Below are 23,557 nucleotides of genomic sequence, written 5' to 3' on the forward strand. Positions count from 1 at the left end.
AAAGGTTTGACTGAAATTAGAGTGTACTTTTTTTTCCCTGAAAGTTATTTTACTTTTCACGAAGTGTTCCTGAAGAAGACTCTGTCTCTCCAGCACTGCCAGCCTCGTGTCAGGTTCTCAGGCCTGTGCCAGAATAAACAAGGTCTGCGGTTTCTCCAGCGCCATACTTGTGGCCAGGAACTGTGAGTGGATTAAACGGTGAGCAGAGGCTTCGCTGAACCAGTCCTGCAACTTGCAAGTTGAAACGGGATTTAAAAAAAAACATGTGGACAGTTCTTTGTCTGCTGTAAATCCCCTGTGGCTGTGCACATGTTGGCTAGGTACAGCCTTGGGGAGAGCAAAGATTGTTGGCATCCTCCTCCTCCCAGTTGCCCAGTGACACCTCAAATGGAAGTAGAGAGAGACTGTGGATCGGGCTCCATCTTGCAGTCTGAAGAAGGGTTCCGACCTGAAATGTCACCTATTCCTTTTCTCCAAAGATGCTGCCGGATCCACTGAGTGACTCCAGTATTTTGTGTCTCTCTGTGGGCCAGAGGTGGGGGCAGGGAAGGGTGGGGATGAGGCAGAGGCTGAGGCTGGTGGGGATGGCCTGGGACAGAGAGGGGTAGAGTGGGGGGGGGGACAGAATGACCTAAAGAATGTAACACAGCAGTGGAGGGACTGAGATGTAGTGGAGACAGGAGGGATGGGAAACTCAGTGCCCCGACTGTTATGAGCGACGGGGTGGGAGAAGCGATAAGGGAGCAGGCACATTAATTGCTCCCATCAGTCAGTGCTGTTTTTGCAGACAAAGAGATGCTGGTACCTATCAGTTGTAGGAAGGAACGAAGATAAACACAAAATACTGGAGTAACTCAGGACAGGCGGGCATCTCTGGATAACAGGAATGGTTGAGGTTTTTGGTCGAGACCCTTCTTCAGATTGATAGAGCCTGGCCCATAGGTTCATTCCTCCTATCCAGAGAAGCTGCCTCTCCTGCTGAGTTACTCCAGCATTTTGTGTCTGATACATATAAAGCTCCTTGCTGTTGGGGGAGCACTGTCCTGTACACAGTTTAAGTTGATTATGGGCCTGACTGCCTCATTTAATCAATACTATCTTTTTTTTTTTACTTTAGCAGTCTTTTTGTAAAATTAAAATTTCTGAAATGTAAAAATCTAGTTTCTAACTTGTGTGAGATGCCGTTAGGTTATACAGGAGTGTACTGTCACAAAACAACACTCTTTATTTCAGTATTGAGGGAGGATATTCCAGGCTCCTCAAATGAGGCCAACACAGATAGAGATTAGGAATCATGGAGGCATCGTGATACAGTGTGGAAACAGGCCCCTTGGCCCAACTTGCCTGACATGGCCCAGCCCAACATGTCCCAACTACTCTAGTCCCACCTGCCTGCACTTGGTCTGTATCCTTCCAAACCTGTCCTATCCATGTACCTGTCTGTTTCTTAAACGACGGGATAGTCCCAGCCTCCTCTACTACCTCTGGCAGCTTGTTCCATACACCCATTACCCTTTGTGTGAAAAGGTTACCCCTTGGATTCCTATTACATTTTCCCCCCTTCACCTTGAACTGATGTCGTCCTCTGGTCTTCGATTCACCTACTTTGGGCAAGAGACTCTGCATCATTTTGCTGAGAAAGTATTACAGACCTCACGACAGTAAGAGGAACAGGTATGTAGGCAGCAGCAGGGAGATGTGATATATATGAGGATATAGTACAGGGGGATATCAATTTCCCTAATGTTACCTAGGAAACGATTCTGTACAAGGCTCAGAGGATGTGGAGGTTTTATGGGGTGTCCAGGAGTGCTTTTTGACCCCACGCTAGCTGATAGCTCATTGTTTTGGGATCTTGAACCCCAGGTTCTAGACAAATCGGACAGTGGAATCATCAACATTGTTTCGAGATGATTGTGCCAGCTGAGATCAGGGGAACCGTCGGCACGCGAGGATCTGCTGAGGATGGTCGACGTTAGTCTGGTCTTGTGTTGGTGGACTGCAAATCTAACTTAAAGCAAAGTTTGCTGTAAGTCTTCATCAGGTCAGGCAGCCTGAAATGCTGAAATCTCTCTCTCCTTGCAGTTCCTGCCGTACTTAGGAACGATCCAGAGGAAGTAGTTGAGGCGGGTGCAATAACAACAATGAAAAGATATTTGTGCAGGCACATGGAAAGGAGAGATTTAGAGGGATATATGGGCCAGATTCATTGTCCATCTTAAATGGCATGGAGGAGTTGAGCTGGAAACTCTTTTTCCTTGCTGTAATAACTCTAACAAGTCTTTAAACATCTCTGAATGGGCGACCTTCATAGAGTCATACGGCATGGATACAGGCCCTTCAGCCCAACTTGCCTAGACCGAACAAGATGCCCCATCTACAAAATAGTGGCAAGGAACGGCAGATTCCTTGGTTTACCCAGAAAAGACACAAAATGCTGGAGTAGCTCAGCTGGAGAACGTGGCTAGATGATGTTTCGGGTCAGGATTCGTCTTCGGACTGATTGCCCCATCGGCACTCATCCCACCTCCCCTCTACTGGCTGAGTGTTGCCAGCATTTTAAATACAGTAAATGAAACCACATTCATTCATCCCATTGCCACTGGCAATGTTAACTGGATGTTGTCCATTAGCGCCACCTGCTGAGCCAACCCAGAACACACTGTAGAATTCCACGTTGTTCCCAACCGACCTGGAATTTGATTACGTTTAAGAAGGAACTGCAGATGCTGGAAAATCGAAGGTAGACAAAAATGCATCTGCGGTTTCGTCCTACACCAGAGACTCCGTACAGAGTGCGCAGGACATGCCCATCCAAAGTCAGGCCTGGTTTTAGACCAGCATCTGCGGTTTCTTCCTACACTAGAGGGTATAGGTTTAAGATGTGAGGGGAAAGATTTAAAAGCAACCCGAGGGGCGACTTTTTCACATATATGGAATGAGCTGCCAGAGGAAATGGTTGAGTCAGGTACAATAATAACATTTAAATTACATTTGTATAGGCACATGGAAGTTTACAGATGACATGATAATTGGTGGAATTGCAGACAGTGAAGAAAGCTTCAAAGAATATAGATCAGTTAACAATGTTGCAGGTGGAATTTAATTTGGGCAAGTTGCAGTTTAGATGGTTGAATGTAAGGGGAAAGTATACGGTTATATGGGGGACACATAGCCACATTGATATACAGGAGGATCTTAGGATCCAAGCCTACATCTCCCCGCCATTAGCAACACAGGTAAATAAGGTGTATGGTCTGATTGCCTTCATCGATTGGGACATATAGTTGAGAATATAAGGGCGGTATGGTGGCGCAGCGGTAGAGTTGCTGCCTTACAGCGCCAGAGGTCCGGGTTCGATCCTGACTATGGGTGCTGTCTGTACGGTTTGCATGTTCTCCCCGTGACCTGCGTGGGTTTTCGCCGAGATCTCACGTTTCCTCCCTGTAGAGTGATGACCATACAAATAACGGAAGCTTTACACCATTATAAAGATCCAAAGATTTATTACTAATCTACACTCCCACACTCCAAAGATGTGTAGGTTTCTAGGTTAATTGTGGTTGTGTAAATGTAAAATTGTCCCTGGCACATGTAAGATAGTGTTAGTGTGCGGGAATCGCTGGTCGGCGCTGACCAGAAGGTTGGTTAGGCTACATTTGGAGTATTATGTGCAGTTATGGTCACCCCTTTACAAGGAGGATGTGAAGGCTTGAGAGGGTGCAGAAGAAGTTTACCAGAAAGGAGTAGAGGGTTTGATCTATAAGGGTAGGTTGGACAAACTGGGATTGTTTTCTCTGGAGCATTAGTAACTGAGGGAAGATCTAACAGAAGTTTATAAAATTATAAAAGGCAAATTTCTGGCGAGACCATCCGGACCTTATTTCCCCAGGGTGAAAATGTTAAATATGGAAGGACACAGCTACAAGGTCAGAAGGGAAAAAATTAAAGAATACAGTGTATATACGGGGCATGTTTTTAAGAGTGGTGGGTGCCTGGAACGCGTTGCCAGGGGTGGTGTTGGAAGTATATATAACACTGGTGTTTAAGAGACTTTTAGGTAGGCACATGGATATGGATTACATGCAGGCAGAAAGGATCAGTTTAAGTTGACATCATGCTCAGCACAGACACCGTTGGCTGCAGGACCTGTTTCTGTGTGTTGCTGCAGCTATACTATTCTACCTCACAAAAGATGGTAGTTGAGTTGTTGCCATACAGTGTTTCTGTGCTGTATCTCTAAACTTGGCATCATGATCGGCACAAACCTCGTTGACCACTGGGCCTGTTCCTGTGTGTTGCTGTACTATTTATTTTCACAAAACAATCTCTGTGGGTGTGAAGAAGTAGAAGTCCTGAAAGGGACACAGCCAATTCTATAGACTGAATGCTTTTCTCTCTACAGGTGGTACAAAGACGGCGAACTCTTGCAGTATTCATACCCTGGATACCTGTATATGAAGGGCAATAAGCTCAGCATCATCGCCAATGCGATTAATGAAGGAGTCTACACATGCGTGGTGAAGAAAGGCAGCAAAATCCTCACTAAATATTCCTGGCTGCTGAAGGTTAAAAGATAAGAACCATTTCATGCAGGTTTGGGACAACCCTCTTAAACCGAGGAGACTTTGCGACAGAGTCAAATGTTTGACTGTATTTTTACAATATTACCGAACAAGCATTGTTCCCATAAATAATCAAGACCTGTGCCTGCACTGTGGAAATTTCTGCTTGGGCTACAAATCACTTTGTATATAATTCAGTCATTGTTAAAGGTGCTTTAAACTGCAGATGACCAATGGGTCAAAATGTTCAGCTGGTTATAGTTGGTCTGTTTTTGTCTCTAAATGTACTGTTGCACATAGACAGCCTGTGTTGCTGTGGGATTCACAAAGACGAGTGGAGCTAAGATTGCATTGTTGGCCAAAATGTGTAACAAATCTCTGGAGGTGACTGAGTGAGTGCTGGAAGAAGCTTGGAATGGTCCAAATCACTGGTTGCACAGAGTCCTTGAAATAAATAGAACTTGATCTCATGTTTAGGTTTGCAGATAGAAATCAACTTCAACTTGTGCCACCTTTTATTGTGTGATCAAATTGCCTGTGGCCGACACGCAGTCACCTGCATAGGCAGTATGTTCCTGAGCCAGCTCCAGGTAGCTGAACCAGACACCAAGTTGCTGATGTACAGAGTGCAGCTTTCACTCCAGTTCGCACCATGGGCAAGTTTCAGAGCCCGCAGAGAAGGAATTGCTGCATTGTGCAAGTTGGCGCCTTTACATAAAACCCACAAGATTGAAATGTGTAGGAAGAAACTGCAGATGCTGGTTTACACCAAAGATAGACACAAAATGCTGGAGTAACTCAGCGAGACGGGCAGTATCTCTGGAGAGGAATGGGTGATGTTTTAGGTCTGAAGAAGGATCTCGACCCGAAACGTCACCCATTCCTTCTCTCCAGAGATACCATGTGTTCCACTAAGTTACTCTAGCATTTTGTGTCTATCCACAAGATTGAAAGGCAGTTGTTTTTTAAAAAAGTAATTAATATCAGCTCAACATGGTCAAGGGAAAGGAATCCATGTCCAGAACAGGAAAACTAAAACCTTTTTAAGGGACTTTATTTTTAAATTTACCAAAACTCTACATGTACACAAAATATTCCACTTTGACCAGTCAAGTTTCACAATTATTCTCTGCTTTGCAAATAACTTGATTGAATTATTTTACATTTTACAAATGAATAGTTTAAAAGCCTTAAAAAAAATTTAAGAACCTTGTTGACCCGCAGTGCGAAATGAGAAACATGGCGAATGTCTGTTACCAAGCAGTTTGTGCAGAGGCTGCCCTCAGCTATTGTCCTCTCTCCTGCGCCTGCATCAAAACTTCAGGCTGAAGCCTGGGCCGGCAGCAGAGGCTCCCTGGTTTGTGGTCGTCAGGTGGAAGCCAGTGTCCTTCAGATCATCATCTCCCTGTGAAAGGAAATAGTTTGAATAGAACAATACAAAATACCTGTTCACTCGTTGCTTCATGACCCGGCTCCCTTCCCACCCTGTGCTCATTCTGCCTCCACAGCAACCAATTTCTCTGCAGCCTCACAGGCATTTAATGCAGAAGCTTGCTGCGCAACTGAGTCATAGTTAAAGCAGGGATCACTCCCGAGTCTTGGCCCGCGGCCATTTCGGAGGAGCTCTAATCTGTCCTTGGGACCAAAGTGGATGAGCTTGCATTGCCACTGTTACCCAGTCACCTGACACAGTGAGGCATTTTAATTTAATATTTCCATGCAGACTGGATTCAATGGTGGCTATTCTTGCCTCATCAGCAAAAGTGAACCATTTGTACACACACACACACACACGATGAAAGCCACCACGACTTACTCAATCATTCCACTGCTTTAATGTCTTAAACATTCTGTTCTGATGAGATTTTCCCCACAAGTTCCTTTCAAAATGTTTTCCTATTTCTTTAACCCTGGCCTCCCCTCAACCATCGTTAACAGGACTCTCAACCACATCTCCTCTCCTTCTCTCACATATCATCACCTTCTCCTTTCAGCCAGACGGAACAAGGACAGGACTCCACTTGTTCTCATCTCGCCTGCTATAGTCTTCACATTAAATAGATCATAATTTCCACAGCCTTCACATCTTCCCCTCCTCTCAGTATTCCAAAGGGCCTGTGAATCCTCTCCCACCAGCCACTCCCCTTCTCACATTATTTCCCCAGGAAGTATAACACCTGCCCGTTCACCTTCACACCAAACAGGCAAAGATTAGTTCCACAGTAAATGCTGTTCTGCAATTGTGTGAGTTAAGGGTCTTGTGTAAATACTCACCAGTTGACTGTATCCAAGACCACCTTCTGGCGGACGAGGGCTGGTCCCACGTTTCACTCTTTGTTGCTCACTCTTTGCCGGCCAAGTTGGGAACATGGCTGACTCTATGGGGAGAGGTGTCTCCCTGAAGTAGTCGTGTTTCAGTGCTTCCTCAGCCGTGATTCTCTTGGCTGGACAGTAGGTCAGAAATCTGTATTCAAAACAGAAAGCATTGAAACATCTATTGGGAGAACCATCCTCCATACAAGTTTGTCAGGTAAGACAGCAACAGAGTCCATTCCCAGCCGCAAGCTCCTACTCCGGAGCTACCAACAGGCACATCATTTCTGTTAGTAATGACTTGTTGGAATTAAAAATTGAAGCTATAAATAAAACTGCTGCATTTAATCTTTGTATTTACACAAAATGTCACTTTTAGATCTAAAACCTGTCCAATCTGTACAGTTTACAACAATCAATGGCAATGATTTAACACATGACTTTGTTTTTAAACCATTAAAGTACGATGCTCTATTCATTATTTAACAACGCATTTGTCATGTTTTTACTTTTACAGTTCATGCTTCTGTCGGGTGTTGAGCTTGTTCACGGTGTTTATACAATTGCCAGCGGATGGAATATATTCCTATTGTTGCCATTTACAGTCTCCAAATTGGGAACAATATAATGTTGTGATTGAAAAGTGGTTTTATAACACAACTAAAGATAACTGGAAGGAAGTTGTGATTAGATAGCCTAGAGTGAGGACAAAAGTAGCACAATCACCAAGGTACGGGACAACTCCAATAATCCAGTACCATTGGGACTTGGGTGGAGAAACACCAAATTTTCTGAACTGCTGGATGTCACGCAACAGTATAATAAACTTTCCAATGAACCCAGTGAGTATAAGGGAGTGAGTAATGTCCAATCACTCTAGACCTCACATCTGGCTGAAAACCCACCCCCAGTCTCTGACCGCTTATTCTGGACCCTGCACACACTCCAAGCTAATGAGTGATACTGGACCAGCAGGAGCAATTTGCGTGGATAATCAGAGCTTTACTGTCATTTAGCAATCATCCGAGGACAATACAATGCAAGTTATTGGCTGCAAGAAACAATGGTGGCTTCCATGCACGGTCAAAACAATTAATGAACAAACTCGAGCACAATTTCTAGCAGAAACACGGGGAATTCTTCCACTGCATTCATCAACAATCTTTACCACTTTAAGATTATCATGACAAGGCTATGTGTTGACTTCTAGAATGCATCCATTAGCAATTAGGCTTAGACAAGCCATTAAATTTGGGAGCTTCACCACCAGGTAGAGTACATGAGCAACAACAGGCAGATGATTTAATCCAGACTATAATTGAGATAGGAGTGAAAATTTGACCCTTAAAGCGCTCTTGTTTCAACTTTTAGTTGATCACGTAATCTGCCCTTGCAAAGATTTGCAGCAACTTCCTTCCAGTCTCTCCTTCTGTTACATGGAATTCATTAAACCAAGACAAGTTCGAGGTGATTCACATGGTAATGTCCTCACTTACTTGTTCATGAGATCAAAGCCCTGATCCGATAAAAGGGCACCAAACCGCTTGCGCAGGTTGTTGAAGGGATATTCGGTGAAGGTCATTTTCTTCACTGCAGGAAGATCGTTATAACCAGGCCAGATCTTTTCACTTGGTGTCCCCAACTCCTGCAAGATAAATGTGATCACAGCTCAATGTAACAATGTAGATAGGCTGCTCTGTAGACTTTAACCTTCACTTTCAATAGACTTCAGATCCTGTTGTGCAACTGCAAAGATGTAAACAAAACCAAAAATTAAACTAGATTGATACCACACGAGATAATTAGAGGCCTGTTGACTGAATCTTCAACAATGAAGCACCGCGCGGCACGGTGGCGCAGCGGTAGAGTTGCTGCCTTACAGCGCTAGAAACCCAGGTTAAATCCTGACTACGGGTGCTGTCTGTATGGAGTTTGTACATTCTCCACGTGACCTGCGTGGGTTTTCTCCGGGATCTCCAGTTTCCTCCCACACTCCAAAGACGTAGTTTTGTAGGCTAATTGGTTTGGTATATTTGTAAATTGTCCCTAGTGTGTGTGGGATAGTGTCAGTGTTTGGGGGATCGCTGGTCGACGTGGACTTGGTGGTCCGCAGTAAGCGGTGGACATCAGAGCCTTCAGACCAGCTGGAGGTTGAGCCACGTTGGAACAGCCCAGCACCACGTAGAAATATAAAATGGCCAGCTCCATGTATTTATTAAATTGCTCTTTTAATTGTCCTCAAATGTTAGCATATCTCAGTGAATTTCAAGTCAAGAATGTTTTATTGTCATGTGTCCCAGACAGAACAATGAAATTGTAATTTGTAGCAGCACAACAGAATGTAAACATAATACACTGTAAGCAATATGATAAATAAGGAAAAAAAGTACACACACATACATATATATATACACACACACCCATATATATATAATATACCTACACCCACACACCTATATATATACACACACACACATCCTTGTTAGTTTGGTTTTTAAATCTACCACAATGTTTCTCAGAGCTGCAGGAAGTAATCTTGGTTAATGAGGAATGGGAGGCGACTGATCCAGGTATCCAGCTGTAATTGAGCTGCCGGGTGGTTTCGAGAAGGTGCTTTACCTTAAATATTTTGTTAATCTGATCTATTTCCGATTTCCCTGGAAACAGGGGCTTCTGGGTTAGGAATTCAGCGAAGATGCAGCCCACCGACCACAGGTCAATGGCCGTCGAGTATTCCTGCACAGAAAACAAAGCAACCGATAGTCAGCAGCAGCCGATGAATGTGAAATGTTTCCCAATGGTTTCCAGCAAACTTTCAATGGTTCTACACCCGACAGGGTAAATACACCTAAACCCAACCATACAATCCCACTGAAGAGTCAGACCAAAGCAACGGAGGTCTGGACTCAAGCAGTAAAGTGGTACTGAGGTAGGGCATCCGCGGTGATCAAAGTAAACAGTAACAATCCTGTCTCGCTAAGTTGAACAAGTTCCAAAGTAAATTCCATTTTTACACAACTGCAACAAACAGCAAGACTCATGATCACTGCCGACTGATGCAACACCAGCCTTATAGAGCAAAGCAGCTCATTCAGTGTGGATAAACGGTGGGCGGGGGAGGGGGTGAATGGGGGTGGGGGGGGGGAAGGGGAGGGTGGGAATGAATGAGGGGGGGGGGGAAATAGGGAGGGGGGGGGTGAATGGGGAGGAGTGAAAAACTTTATAAAAACAATTTTGTTAAGGGTTTTGGCAACCTAAATTAAAACGCCGACTCATGGAATTGGGTGGTGTGAACCGAGCAGATTTTCCGGACTATTAATACTCATAATGCACACGGATTTCACTTTTATTAAAAGTACATTACACAGTTGAATAATATATTTTCAAGGGAACCCCAGTAATTTTCACGGCAGCACAGATACCAGGGGCCCAGAGAGTGAGAGGAAGCAAGGGCCTCAGTGTGTGAAATGGGACTTCGGAGCCAGGACCCCACAGTGGCAAGATGATGCAATAATGAAGATTTCTGATCAAAATCAACTAAAGGAATCAATAAAGACAATGTGATGATCGTGCTGATCTGCTACATTAACCGGAAACACAGATATTGCTAGTTCTGTTTACTCTCTGAACCACATCCCTAACACAGGCCCAGAATCACTCACCTTTGCTCCAAGCAACAGCTCAGGCGTCCGATACCAGAGTGTCACGACAACTGGCGTGTACGGCTTCAATGGGGATCCGTATTCTCGGGCGAGTCCAAAGTCACCAATCTAGAGAATGTTTAGGAATATTTGATTTTAGGTCAGTACACCGTGGGTTAACATAAGGTAGACACAAAATGTTGGAGTAACTCAGCGGGACAGGCATCTCTGGAGAGAAGGAATGGGTGACGTTTCGGGTCGAGACCCTTCTTCAACATGCCCAGAACATCTCTCAACAGAGGTGGACATCAAATGAATATTATGCCAAACACTAGGTTAACCCGTCACAATGTTAAATTCACTATTCATCTTAAACACAGACAAGCCCTATGTTTGCTTTAAACTGTTTGCCTGTGATGCAGTATGCAGTGGTGATGATGATACACACTGGACAGCATGCACTCAGCAGACAAGACTCAATGAACAGACTGTGTATCCACACAAGCCTCTCACATTCTGATGCCATCCCATTACTTATTTTTCCAGAAGGCAACAAGCAGATCTTTGGGGAAGAATAACAGAGATATAGGGAATAAACTGATTTTTCTTCCAGTATCAGTCAGCTGTGTGCTTTCACCCAATCCTGGAACATGATATGTCTGCTTGCACCCAATCCTAGAACATGATATGTCTGCTTGCATTCTTTGATTGAGGCATTGAGTATAAGAGTCAGAATGTCAGGTTGCAGCTTCATAGGACTTTAGTTATACTGCATTTGGAGCATTCCATGCAGTTCTGATTGCCCCTTTACAGGAAGGATGTGGAGGATTTGGAAAGGGTGCAGAGGTTGACCAGAATGCAGCCTGGATTAGAGGGTATTAGCTACAAGGAGACGTTGGACAGACTGGTATTGTTTTCTCTGGAACAACAGGAGAAACCCGATATAAGTATATAAAATTATGAGTGGTGTAGATGGGGTAGACAGTCAGAACCCTTTACACTGGATGGAAATATGCCGAGGACATAGCTTTAAGGTGATTGGAACAACAGTTAAAGGAGATGAGCAGGGCAGGTTTTTAATTTTTTTTATAAATGCAGAGAATGGAGGTTGCCTGGAACAGACTATTGGGGATAATGGTGGAGGCAGATACGATAGTGGTGTTTAAAAGGCTTTTGGATATGCAGGGAATGGAAGAATATGGATTAGGAAGATAAGAGTTGGAGTTGGCATCATGTTCGGCACAGACATTGTGGGCCAAAAGGCCCGTTTCTGTGCTGTACTGTTCTATGTTTTATGACTGGGAACAGGTCACTTGCTGCCCTCCAGTGAGGAATGGAGACTGGAGAATGAAGGACCTGCAGGGAAAAGGAAGAAAATATCCCTTGAATCAAAGAATCAACGGTGGAGTAGACAAAGAGCTCTACAGACAAAAGTTGGCTGGTCCACACAGTTGGTAGAAAAATTCACGTTTATGAATTAACATCTACCTTTGCACACAGGGATCATAAACCTATTCGATAACCTATCCCACACACGAGTGCACTGGACTCTCCTCTCAGCACAGTAGAAACGCACCCAGTTATATCTATTTCCTCACACAGCTGGACTGACCTTCAGTATTCCCGAGTGACTGAGCAGGAGATTAGACGTCTTTAAGTCTCGATGCAAGATCCAATTATCATGAAGATGTCGAACACCTTTGAGAAGCTGAATCATAAGCGTTTTAACCTCACCTGTAAATTAAGCAACCAATTTTAGACATGTTTTCACCAGGGAGCTCAGCGCCTACCGTGAAGGTCACTGCAGTGTGTTCCTTCCTCTCATCTCTCTGAAACCAATAGCTAGGTTGATGGCTATTCCTCAACCTTCGTATTGCACTTTCACAATTCCAATCACATCCACAGCTTCACTTTCCTCAACACTAGCTGAACATTATTCCTTATGTGGACTACCCATGTAGTTTGTCCACATTCAGCCTCTGTGAGAATTATCCACAACTTGAAACAAGCTTCTGTGCAATGGCTGTACCGATTTTTTTTTTTGCTCACTATTAAGCTCCAACTCAGAGATTAAAGCTATCCTGTTCTGCTCTCACTGCAACTTCTGCACCCTTCCTCTGTGCCATCTCATCTGAGGTAGGTGGTGCAGCCTTCCCACACTGAGAACATTGTCACACCTCTCATCATCCCACATCTAGCCTCAAACTCTGTCCTCCAACGCCTTGGCGACTGGCTGGCGTAGCAGTTGAGCTACTGCCTTACTCTGCCAGAGACCCGGGTTCGGTCCTGACTACGGGTGCCTGTCTGTTCGGAGTTTGTGCGTTCATCCCGTGAACTTTGTGGGTTTTCTCTGAGATCTTCGGTTTCCTCCCACACTCCAAAGATGTACAAGTTTGTAGGTTAATTGGCTTGGTATAAATGTAAAATTATCCCAAATGCATGTAGGGTAGTGTTAATGTGCAGGGATTGCTGGTCGGTGCGGGCTTGGTGGGCCGAAGGGCCTGTTTCCATGCTACATCTCCAAACTAAACATCTGCAATTCAGTTGCTACCTTCAAATTCCTAATCTATTTGTCAAGTACAAACTTAATTCTTCCAGAAGCATTCCAATCAGCCTTCTAACCTTTTCGCATGAGGCTATTCATCCCTTTAAGCCTGTTCCACCATTCAATAACAAAATGGCCGATTTACATCTGACCTACATGAGGAACTACAGCGGAGAAAATTTTAATTTCACAGATGAATATACATGTAGAGAGTTTTTTGTATAAACGTCAGTTATAAATAAAGCACATAAACAGTAAGTCAAAGTGAGAAATTGGTCACTCAAAATGATAAAGGTAATCTTGTCTCACAAATATGATTTGGGTATGTTTTAGGGAAATACCTAAGAAAAATTGATGAGGTCCCACATGGTAGTTTGGTCCAAAAGATCACATAGTGATCTGATGTGGAGATACAAGAACATGTCAGATGCCGGAATCTTATGCAAAACACAAAATACTAGAATAACTCAGTGGCTCAGGCAAAATCTATGGAGGGAAATGAGACCCTTCTTCAGGCTAATCCTCACTGGTATCCACCTGTCATTTGCTCGCTGTTGTTCCACCCCTCGCCCCATCTCTTTATACTGGCTACTCTGCTATGTCAGTTCAGTCTAGATGAAGGTTCTCGGCCCGATACGTTGACCATCCACTCCCTCCCCAGATCCTGCCTGTCGTGCTGAGTTCCTCTTGGATTTGAGATTTTGGCAAATTTGATCCCAAATTGGCTTGGTAATGGAAGGCAGGGCAGTGTTGGACAGGGGTTTTGACTGAAAGTCTACAGGCAGTGGTGTACCGCTGGGAGCGGTGCTGGGACCTTTGGTGTTTGTCATATCCATGTAGGGGTAAGGGGTCTGTTTTGTAAGTTTGATGTTTAATGTGCATTTTACAGATATTTTGATAGGAAAGTAGAGGGACATAGATTTAACGCAGGCAAATGGTATTAGTGTAAATAGGCATCACAGTTGGCCTGGACAGGCTGGGCCCAAGGGCCTGGTTCTATGCTGCACAACTTTACAACTATCCATGTAACCAGACCAACTGGTCTCAACACAGCAAAGGTAATATTTTGCAGTAGTTTACAATTAGGCTGTAGTAGGCTGAAGCATTTCTGGAATAAATATAGTTATTGAAGGTTTTTAAAGGTTTTAGAATATTAGCAACGTTATAAAACATAATATTGCAGTCCCCAAAGATTTTCTTTTAAAAGCTTTATGTCATATCGATTTTTATTGCTCAGATACGTAACAATCTTACCTGGTAAGAAAGGCTGTTTCATGGTCTCCATTAAACTCTTGAGGTCATGTTCAACATAATTCATAACTATATATATTTTATCCATATTGCTTCCTACAACAATTTCCTGCAGAAACAAGATATTCAGTGGTTACTGTCCCACATGTCCCACATTAGCTCTAAATGCTGTATCATGGAGCTAAGTTACAGCAGCACTATATCCTACTCCCCTCCCCATTAAATATTACTCTAACTTTATAACCCATCATTAGTTCAATTATAAGACTAAATAGTTATTTCTTCTTCCAAGAGCTAACAGAGGTGCTAAATACACCATCTCACACTCATAATAACTCTTAAAACAAAGCAATGTACAAATTAGTCTGCATTATTCCCATGTAAATTTAACACACACCCAGCAAAGTACAGGGGTAACCTCTGATTCCATAAAAGTGGAATTTTCTCGTTCCATATACAAAATGTGTTGCTGACTTACTCTGACTGTAACAATGTTGGGATGCTGTGCTTTCAGAATGGTGTTGATTTCCCGTAGTGATGTAATCGGAAATCCTTCCTTTTCCTTCTCCATTTTTAATCGTTTTAGGGCCACGATTTCATCTGAAAGTAGTACATTTCCCACAGAACATGTGTTACTATTGGTCTCCAAATGTCTGAATATTGATTTACAGATAACACTTTTGTACCATTTACACATCCCAATAAAGATACACAGAACATGGAACAGTACAGCTCTTTGGTCGACAATGTCTGTGCCAAACATGATGCCAAGATAATCAAATCTCACTTGCCTGCAGGCGATTCATCCACTCCCTGCATATCCATGTCCCCATCCAAAGGTCTCTTAAACGCCCAATACCTATGCTTCCACCACCATCAATGGCAGCGCATTTCACCATCTATGTCAAAACTTGCCCCATGCATCTCCTTTAAACTCTCTCTCTTTCACTTGTTAAAAGTTCGCAAAGGTAGCCAACAGTCAAACTCTTCAACAGCATGGCTGGGTGAGGGGAAACTGAGATCTTAGCTTCCAAGTAACCAAAAAGCTCTGAAGAAATTTTCCTCCATTTGGTTTTAGCCAAAATGGTTATTAATAGGGGCAATTAGGAATAGCACATTTATCAGTGGCTTTCCAGTAAAGTTAATTACATCAGAAATAGTTCAGAATAACAGCTGTGACGTGAAACTAAGCAAAACAACCTAATTGTTTTCTGTGGAACGTTGAAGACTGAGGGGAGACCCGAGAGGTTTTTAAAATTATGAGAGGCAATAATAGGGTAGAGAGTCATAATCACAGATAGTAGACAGTACATAAATAGGGTAGCCAGTCAGAAGCACAGGTTTGGGACCTCAAAAGGCCTGCTCATGTCCAGCATTGTTCTGGTCTAAAATCTATGAAACCCTTGATTGGAAATAAAGGTGTCCTGCATTAACAAAGACACATAAAACACAAGACATTAAGTGTTTCCAAACTGAGGATACAAAAAGGACTGAATTAGCTAAAATCCCCAGTTTATGGCATTTACTGACAATAAATACCAGTGAAATATAGACAATAGGTGCCATTCGGCCTTCCGAGCCAGCACCGCCATTCAATGTGATCATGGCTGAAGAAACTACAGAAATACCACAATTGACAAAGTTTGACAGTGACAACAGGATCTACACCAACCAGGAAAGTGGGCAAAGAAATGGCAGATGGAATTTAACTGGGATGAGTGTGAAGTCATGCATTTTGGGAAGTTAAGCTAGGGCAGGACATACACAATGAAAGATGTTCAAATATAGGAAGTCGCAAAAGCTTCAACTCAATTTTGCATACAACTAGGCATGCAGAATAAATATTATCTCCGCCGTTGATGTCCATATGACAAAAATGGATTCAAAAAAATGTCCATAATTGTGTATTACAGTGGTCCATTCCCATCTTTAGCACTGACGGTGAATTCACAGGTCACGGATGAAACCAACTGCATTTCTCCCAGTCTCTGTACATCTCAAGTTGTGGAAGGCTTCAGCTAAACTGCAGAAAGAATGTGGTTTGTGACCACCCGCCAAAAATGTGTGTGATTCCTGTCGTGTTTATTGCCATATGTACAAGTGCAGTGAGGTCCAGGTACATTGGAAATCTTGTTGCAGCAGCATCACAGGCTCAGATGTACAAAAACTATTTAAACATATTACACATGAAATTCTGCAAGAAGAGAGGAAAAAGAAAAAAAAGCCAGTGTAACAAAACAAGACATGGGTGCAAAACAATTAGAATAAAAACAAATCCTCACCCGTCTTTTTGTCCTTAGCTCGATAAACAACACCATAGGTTCCTTCTTCAATTCTATTAAGACATTGAAATTCTTCTACACTACGGCAACCCTAAAAATAGCAAAGTATAAACAATATTTTGGTGTATTGCACTGATGTGGAAAGGTGATTCATAAACATAGGAATCTTATTGTTCATTTTGGTGGTAGATTTGTGGCTCTGCAAGAGGGGTACTCGCTGATTCTCCTCTATTGTAGAAAAAGCAAACATCATTGCCGACAGCTCCTGATGCAGACAACCAGAAACATCGACTTACACCTTTTGCCCCCACAGATGCTGCTTAAACCACTAAATTCTTCCAGCATTCTGTTTTTAGTTCCATATTCTAACATTCTCTTTTTCCTTGGGTTTTGGGTGCCAAGTAAGGTCAGGGACTGAGATACAAGACTTATCAGTTAATATGAGCAGAAAAAAATGCCACCGCAAGCTCTTTAAATGCCCCTGCTGTAACCTGTGGGTGATTTACATTGGAAGCATTCATCAACAATTTTTTAATGCAAATTCAACAAATGCTTAAGGCATGATGATATGAATGTTGGATGTTTGCAGTCTTGTTTCTGGACGAGGATACAGCTACAATCAGTGACATTACTCTCGCTCCAAGGATTCTGCAAGAAGAAATATTGTTGGCTGCCCTCTTTGACCTTGTATTAAAATACGGTTGATGCTGAAAATCTGAAATAAACAGCAAAATTGCAGGAACTACTCAGGAGGTCAGGCTTTTCATCAAAGAGGTGGAAGAGTTCCTATCACCACAGGTATTGCCTGACCCCGAGTACTTCTACCACACTGTTTCTCTAACAGTCAGGCCCCAGTTATTTACCTGGAGAGCAGGCAAGTACTGTGGCAGCTCTTTCTTCGGTTCGACTGGTGAAGGGGGTGGAGAGTCAGGAACATACTCTTCTTCAGTTGGAGCATTTGAGATTGGGCTCTCCTCCTCCTCCTCTTCATCATCCTCTTCCTCCATCTCCTCCTCATCCTCCTCCTCCACACTCTCTTCTGAATCATGGTCAAATTTTGATTCTGTAACTAACAAATTCAGTATCAGGAAAAACAAATCACCTGCCCCAGGACCAATCAAATGCTATACTTTGAGCCATGGAGAAGGTACAGGATTGGCATTTACCCATTTGGAGATGGTTTCCATTCTGCCTTTCTTCATCGCTGTGCTCTTCCTCTTCAGTAATTTCTCCTAACAAAAAGGAATTCAAAACCTTTAGAACAAAGATGATGTCAGTTCTAAATTATTTAAGTGATTGTTCCTCCTAATATCTTAAAATATGTATAAACAGAAAATGATGGGAGACATCCCCCCCCATACAAACCAGACCCCCAAACTTCCTGTATCTTATCAGTTTAATTTGCTATCTTGAGTATTTATGTACTGGAATCCTTTAGGAATTGTCCTCACCGGGAGACGGCTCAGTTTCAACCTCTGATGGACTTAGTGATTCTTCAGACCCCTCACTACTGCTCTCTGCCTCTGAAGCGGTTGCAGAGCCTGTGAAATAAATTGAGGAATAAAAAAATATCAAGGGACCAGGGGGTGGAAGTACCACAACATGTAAATGTAAACTTTACAGGGGGGAAAAAACAAGCATAAGTTTAAGTATTTTGTTTCATATTATTTTAAGAGAAGAGGATACATGATAAGAGCATTCAGATAAGAACATTCACTTCTGATAATTGCAAGGAAGCAATGAACACAGCAAAATGTGGAACACCTTAATCTTCAAGGTACAGTTGCAATTGCTCATGATGAAAATTGTTGTTGGTGATCCGACTTATTTTGTCTTGTTTTTGAGGTGAATCATGCACCATTGCTGAATAATATTTATTCCCTATTAGAAACATAGAAAATAGGTGCAGGAGTAGGCCATTTGGCCCTTCGAGCCTGCACCGCCATTCAATATGATCATGGCTGATCATCCAACTCAGTATCCTGTACGTGCCTTCTCTCCACAAAGGCCACATCTAACTCCCTCTTAAATATAGCCAATGAACTGGCCTCAACTACCTTCTGTGGCAGAGAATTCCACAGATTCACCACTCTCTGTGTGAAAAATATTTTCCTCATCTCGGTTCTAAAAGATTTCCCCCTTATCCTTAAACTGTGACCCCTTGTTCTGGACTTCCCCAACATCGGGAATAATCTTCCTGCATCTAGCCTGTCCAACCCCTTAAGAATTTTGTAAGTTTCTATAAGATCCCCCCCTCAATCTTCTAAATTATAGCGAGTACAAACCGAGTCTATCCAGTCTTTCTTCATATGAAAGTCCTGACATCCCAGGAATCAGTCTGGTGAATCTTCTTTGTACTCCCTCTACGGCAATAATGGCATTCCTCAGATTAGGAGACCAAAACCGTACTCAATACTCCAAGTGTGGTCTCACCAAGACCCTGTACAACTGTAGTAGAACCTAAGGTACACAAAAATGCTAGAGAAACTCAGCGGGTGCAGCAGCATCTATGGAGCGAAGGAAATAGGCGACGTTTCGGGCCGAAACCCTTCTTCAGACTGATGGGGGGTGGGGGGGGGGGAGAAGGAAGGAAAAAGGGAGGAGGAGGAGCCCGAGGGCCAGGGGGATGGGAGGAGACAGCTCGAAGGTTAAGGAAGGGGAGGAGACAGCAAGGGCTAGCAAAATTGGGAGAATTCAATATTCATGCCTTCCGGACGCAAGCAACCCAGGCGGAATATGAGGTGCTGTTCCTACAATTTCCGGTGTTGCTCACTCTGGCAATGGAGGAGACCCAGGACAGAGAGGTCGGATTGGGAATGGGAGGGGGAGTTGAAGTGCTGAGCCACCGGGAGTTCAGGTAGGTTATTGCGGACTGAGCGGAAGTGTTCGGCGAAACGATCGCCCAACCTCCGCTTAGTCTCCCCGTTGTAAATCAGCTGACATCTAGAGCAGCGGATGCAGTAGATGAGGGTGGAGGAGATACAGGTGAACCTTTGTCGCACCTGGAACGACTGCTTGGGTCCTTGAATGGAGTCGAGGGGGGAGGTGAAGGGACAGGTGTTGCATTTCTTGCGGTTGCAACGGAAAGTGCCCGGGGAGGGGGTGGTACGGGAGGGAAGGGATGAATTGACAAGGGAGTTGCGGAGGGAGCGGTCTTTGCGGAAGGCAGACATGGGGGGAGATGGGAAGATGTGGTAGTAGAACCTCCCTGTTCCTATACTCAAATCCTTTTGCTATGAATGCTAACATACCATTCGCCTTCTTCACTGCCTGCTGCACCTGCATGCCTACTTTTAATGACTGTGTACCATGACATCCAGGTCTCGTTGCATCTCCCCCTTTCCTAATCGGCCACCATTCAGATAATAGTCTACTTTCCTGTTTTTGCCACCAAAGTGGATAACCTCACATTTATCCACATTATACTGCATCTGCCATGCATTTGCCCACTCACCCAACCTATCCAACCCAGCCTATCAGAGTCATGGAGTCACACAGCATGTGAACAGTTCATTAAGCCCACAAATTCCACATTAACCATATTAATCACAACTTTTAGCACTAGGCCTGCGGCCTTCTATGGCCCGGTGATTCACGTGCTCATTAAGACACTTCTTGCATGCTGCCAGTAACTATGCTCTCTCCTACAGTGTGTTTAGGGTACTCAGAACACTCTGGGTGAATAAGGTCCTCCTCAGATCTCCTCTAACTCTTATTTCTTACCCAAATCTATAACCTCTAATTTGATTTACCTTTGATAAGATGAAAGGTTTCCTGCAATTTATCCAATTATACTGTTCATAATGTTACACCCCTCAATAGTGTCCCTGTTGTACCTGACTTACACTGGAAAATGCAAGTAGAATCTTATTGTGCATGTGTTGTTGCAGGATCTTTTTATACTTAATATCCATTATAGAAAACCAGCAGATTTTAGTAGCAATTTTATTTTCTGTTTTCTGTATTTATAGACACTGACTTCCTCAGATGTGCCTTAGAAAGCATTTTATCGGGATGCATCATAGCATGGTTTGGAAACTGCTCCATTAAAGACCGCAAGAAATTACAATGAATTGTGGACGCAGCCCAGACCGCCACACAAACCAACCATTGATTCCATTTATACTTCACGCTGCCACGGCAAGGTCACAAGCATAATCAAGGACGAGTCTCACCCCAGTCACTACCTCATCTCCCCCTTCCCATCAGTCAAGAAATACAGAAGTGTGAATATGCACACCTCCAGATTCACGGACAGTTTCTTCCCAGTTGTTATCAGGCAACTATGCCATCCTATCAGCAACTAGAAAGCAGTCCTGAGCTACTATCTACCCGATTGGAGACCATCGGACGATCTTTAATCTGATTTTACCTTGCAATCTTTATCATGTATCTGTACACTGCGGATGGCTTGAATGTAATCATGTACAGCTGCTCCTCGACCTACGATGGGGTTACATTCCGATAAACCCATCGTAAATTGAAAGTCGAAAACGCATTTAACACATTATGATCACGTGACCCGGACGTGACGTGCGGCTCACTGCCGTTGCCGAGCGTTTGCCGATCGTAAAGTCGAAACATCGCAAGTTGAAGCATCGTAAATCAGGGAGCATCTGTATAGTGTTTCAGCTGACTGGTTAGCACACAACAAAAGCTTTTCACTGTACCTCGGTACATATGACAACAAATTAAACTAAGCTGACTTCATATAGATCCATGGCAGATTTAAGTTCACACAGACCTCTGCAGAGGTGTTCAAAGACATCCAGATTAACAAGACAAAATATGCAACTTGTAACAAGTGCATACATTATGCTGGACCAATATATGCTCAAAACACATACATCCTGGCTTTAGGAAGCCCAGCACATCTCCCTACCTACCCGAGGTAGATTCACCAGATGTTGTTTTTATTTCGCTTTCGCTGATGTCTTGCAGATCGGATGGAGGGTCTTTTTCTTCATACCTTTCTTCCTTTACTGCAGAGAAAAAATACAAATGGTAGAAGGATTTATGAAAGAAAATGTTAGTGACATTGTCAAATAATTCTCCAATTCAATCCATTACTGCAAAGTAGTTGCTTTGATTCCCTTTTCAGATTTTCTACTATTTTATCTTTTTTCTTTATCTCATTTTCTTTCTCACTCGGCCTCTTTTGCTTTGTTTCTTCTCTTGTTTCTTTGTTTCTTCTCATCTGTCCAGTTTTACCTGACCCAGTCCTCACAATAAGTTTAACCTTCTGAAGAAATGGATGTTGCGAGTAGTACAAATGTTGAGCAAGGTGTAACTGCAGTAACTTGGAGTTACATGAGCTCGTTCCCCAGAGATTTGGTAGTTAGGGATGGATGAGGTGTGAGGCTGGATAGTCACGGAGTCATTGGGCTATACAGCATGGAAACAGGTTCTTCGGCCCATCTTGTCCACGCCCGCCAAGTTGACATAGAGCTCATTCCATTTGTCTGCAATTGGCCCATATCCTTCGAAACGCTTGTTATCCATAAATCTGTCCAAATGTTTTTCTAATGCTGTATTTTTTATCGACTTTTATAGCTTGCTCTAGCAGCTCATTCCATATACAGACTAAACCCCGAGTAAAATGTTGTCCCCCATAAATCTTTCCCCTTTCACTTTAAATCTATGCCCCTAGTTTTCAAATTCTCTGCACTTGGAAAAAGACATTTTATCGATGCACATCCTGATATTGTGCCTCAATAAGGTCTTCCCTTCGCCTCATACACCCCAAATTGAAAAAGTCTCAGCTTATCCAGCCTCTCCCAGTAACTTAAGCCCACAAGCCGAGGTATCACACTGATGAATCTCTTCTGCGCACTTTCCAACTTAATGGCATCCTTCTGGGTGACCAGAACTGCACACAGTGCTCCAAGTGTGGGCTCACCAACAGCGTGTTTAGCTGCCTAATGGTGTCCTAATGTTTGTATACAACACCCTTCCCAATGAAGGCAAGCATGACAAGCACCTTCACCACACTGTCCACCTGACTCACCACGTTCAGGGAACTATGCTCCTGTACTCCCAGATCGTTCTGTTCTGCCACACTCTACAGGCCTCTGCCATTTACGACAGTGGCGAGCAGTAGAGTTTCTGCCTTACAGCGCCAGAGACCTGGGTTCCATCCCGACTACGGGTGTTGTGCACGAAGTTTGTACCTTCTCCCCATGACCGTGTGGGTTTTCTCTGAGATCTTCGGTTTCCTCCCACAATCCAAAGACGTGCAGGTTTGTAGGTTAATTGGCTTGGTATAAGTGTAAATTGTCCCTGGTGTGTGTTAATGTGCGGGTTTCATTGGACGGTGCGGACTCGCTGGGCCGAATGGCTCGTTTCCGTGCTATATCTCTAAACTAAACTAAAATTTACTGTGTAAGTCTTACCCTGGTTTGTCATACCAAAGTTCAACACCTCCCACGTCATTTTGAGTTAAATTCCTTTTGCCATTCCATTGGTTTACCTTCTCAACTGATCTACATCTTGTTGTAAACTAAGATAACCTTCCTCACTGTCTATATTACCGTATATTGACATGATGGGGCATAATTAACCCATTTTCACCTCAATGTTGGATTGTCTGGCTCAATAAAAAACAAGACTTCAATGGTGAGCTTTAATATGGACTTCATGCACCGCCTTTCATGCATCACAAGGGTGACAAAACAGGAGGAGGAATAGGTTATATTACCCCTCAGCCAATGCTACAGGAAACACAATGTCAACTTCCACAATGCTACAGGAACAGGTCCCGCTGGGTTGAACACAATGGCAACTTAAACCTATCTCTAGTGCTTGCACATGATCCACATCCCTCCATTCCCTGCATATTCATGTGACTATCCAAAAGTCTTTAAATCACCACTTTTGTATCTGCCTCCACCAGCACCCCTAACAGCATCTAGCAGGCACCCACACCTCTGCGTAAAAAAAGTGCCTTGGACATCTCCTTCA

General features: G+C 43.4%; 2 protein-coding genes across 9 annotated transcripts in view; one reads left to right on the forward strand and one right to left on the reverse strand.

Moving 5' to 3' along the window:
* The window catches only part of mmp23ba (matrix metallopeptidase 23ba), a 24,406-nt gene extending 17,039 nt beyond the window's left edge, over positions 1 to 7,367 (forward strand). The window contains exon 8 of the mRNA XM_055659533.1: positions 4,406 to 7,367. Coding sequence (XP_055515508.1) covers positions 4,406 to 4,580 — 175 coding nt within the window. The 3' untranslated portion in view covers positions 4,581 to 7,367. The remainder of the gene's footprint in view (positions 1 to 4,405) is intronic.
* Positions 5,603 to 23,557, reverse strand: part of cdk11b (cyclin-dependent kinase 11B) — a 42,321-nt gene continuing 24,366 nt past the window's right edge. For 7 of the 8 annotated variants that reach the window (XM_055659531.1, XM_055659528.1, XM_055659529.1 and 4 more), the window contains 13 exons: positions 21,484 to 21,579; positions 18,049 to 18,138; positions 17,764 to 17,829; positions 17,461 to 17,666; positions 16,598 to 16,688; positions 14,794 to 14,915; positions 14,319 to 14,424; positions 12,132 to 12,253; positions 10,541 to 10,648; positions 9,498 to 9,614; positions 8,375 to 8,523; positions 6,840 to 7,029; positions 5,603 to 5,970 (listed from right to left, as the gene is read on the reverse strand). In XM_055659531.1, coding sequence (XP_055515506.1) covers positions 5,878 to 5,970; positions 6,840 to 7,029; positions 8,375 to 8,523; positions 9,498 to 9,614; positions 10,541 to 10,648; positions 12,132 to 12,253; positions 14,319 to 14,424; positions 14,794 to 14,915; positions 16,598 to 16,688; positions 17,461 to 17,666; positions 17,764 to 17,829; positions 18,049 to 18,138; positions 21,484 to 21,579 — 1,556 coding nt within the window. In that variant the 3' untranslated portion in view covers positions 5,603 to 5,877. The remainder of the gene's footprint in view (positions 5,971 to 6,839; positions 7,030 to 8,374; positions 8,524 to 9,497; positions 9,615 to 10,540; positions 10,649 to 12,131; positions 12,254 to 14,318; positions 14,425 to 14,793; positions 14,916 to 16,597; positions 16,689 to 17,460; positions 17,667 to 17,763; positions 17,830 to 18,048; positions 18,139 to 21,483; positions 21,580 to 23,557) is intronic. The other variant, XM_055659525.1, reaches the window with a different exon arrangement.

This window comes from Leucoraja erinacea, chromosome 30 (genome assembly GCF_028641065.1).
Source record: "Leucoraja erinacea ecotype New England chromosome 30, Leri_hhj_1, whole genome shotgun sequence".
Taxonomy (NCBI): Eukaryota; Metazoa; Chordata; class Chondrichthyes; order Rajiformes; family Rajidae; genus Leucoraja; species Leucoraja erinaceus.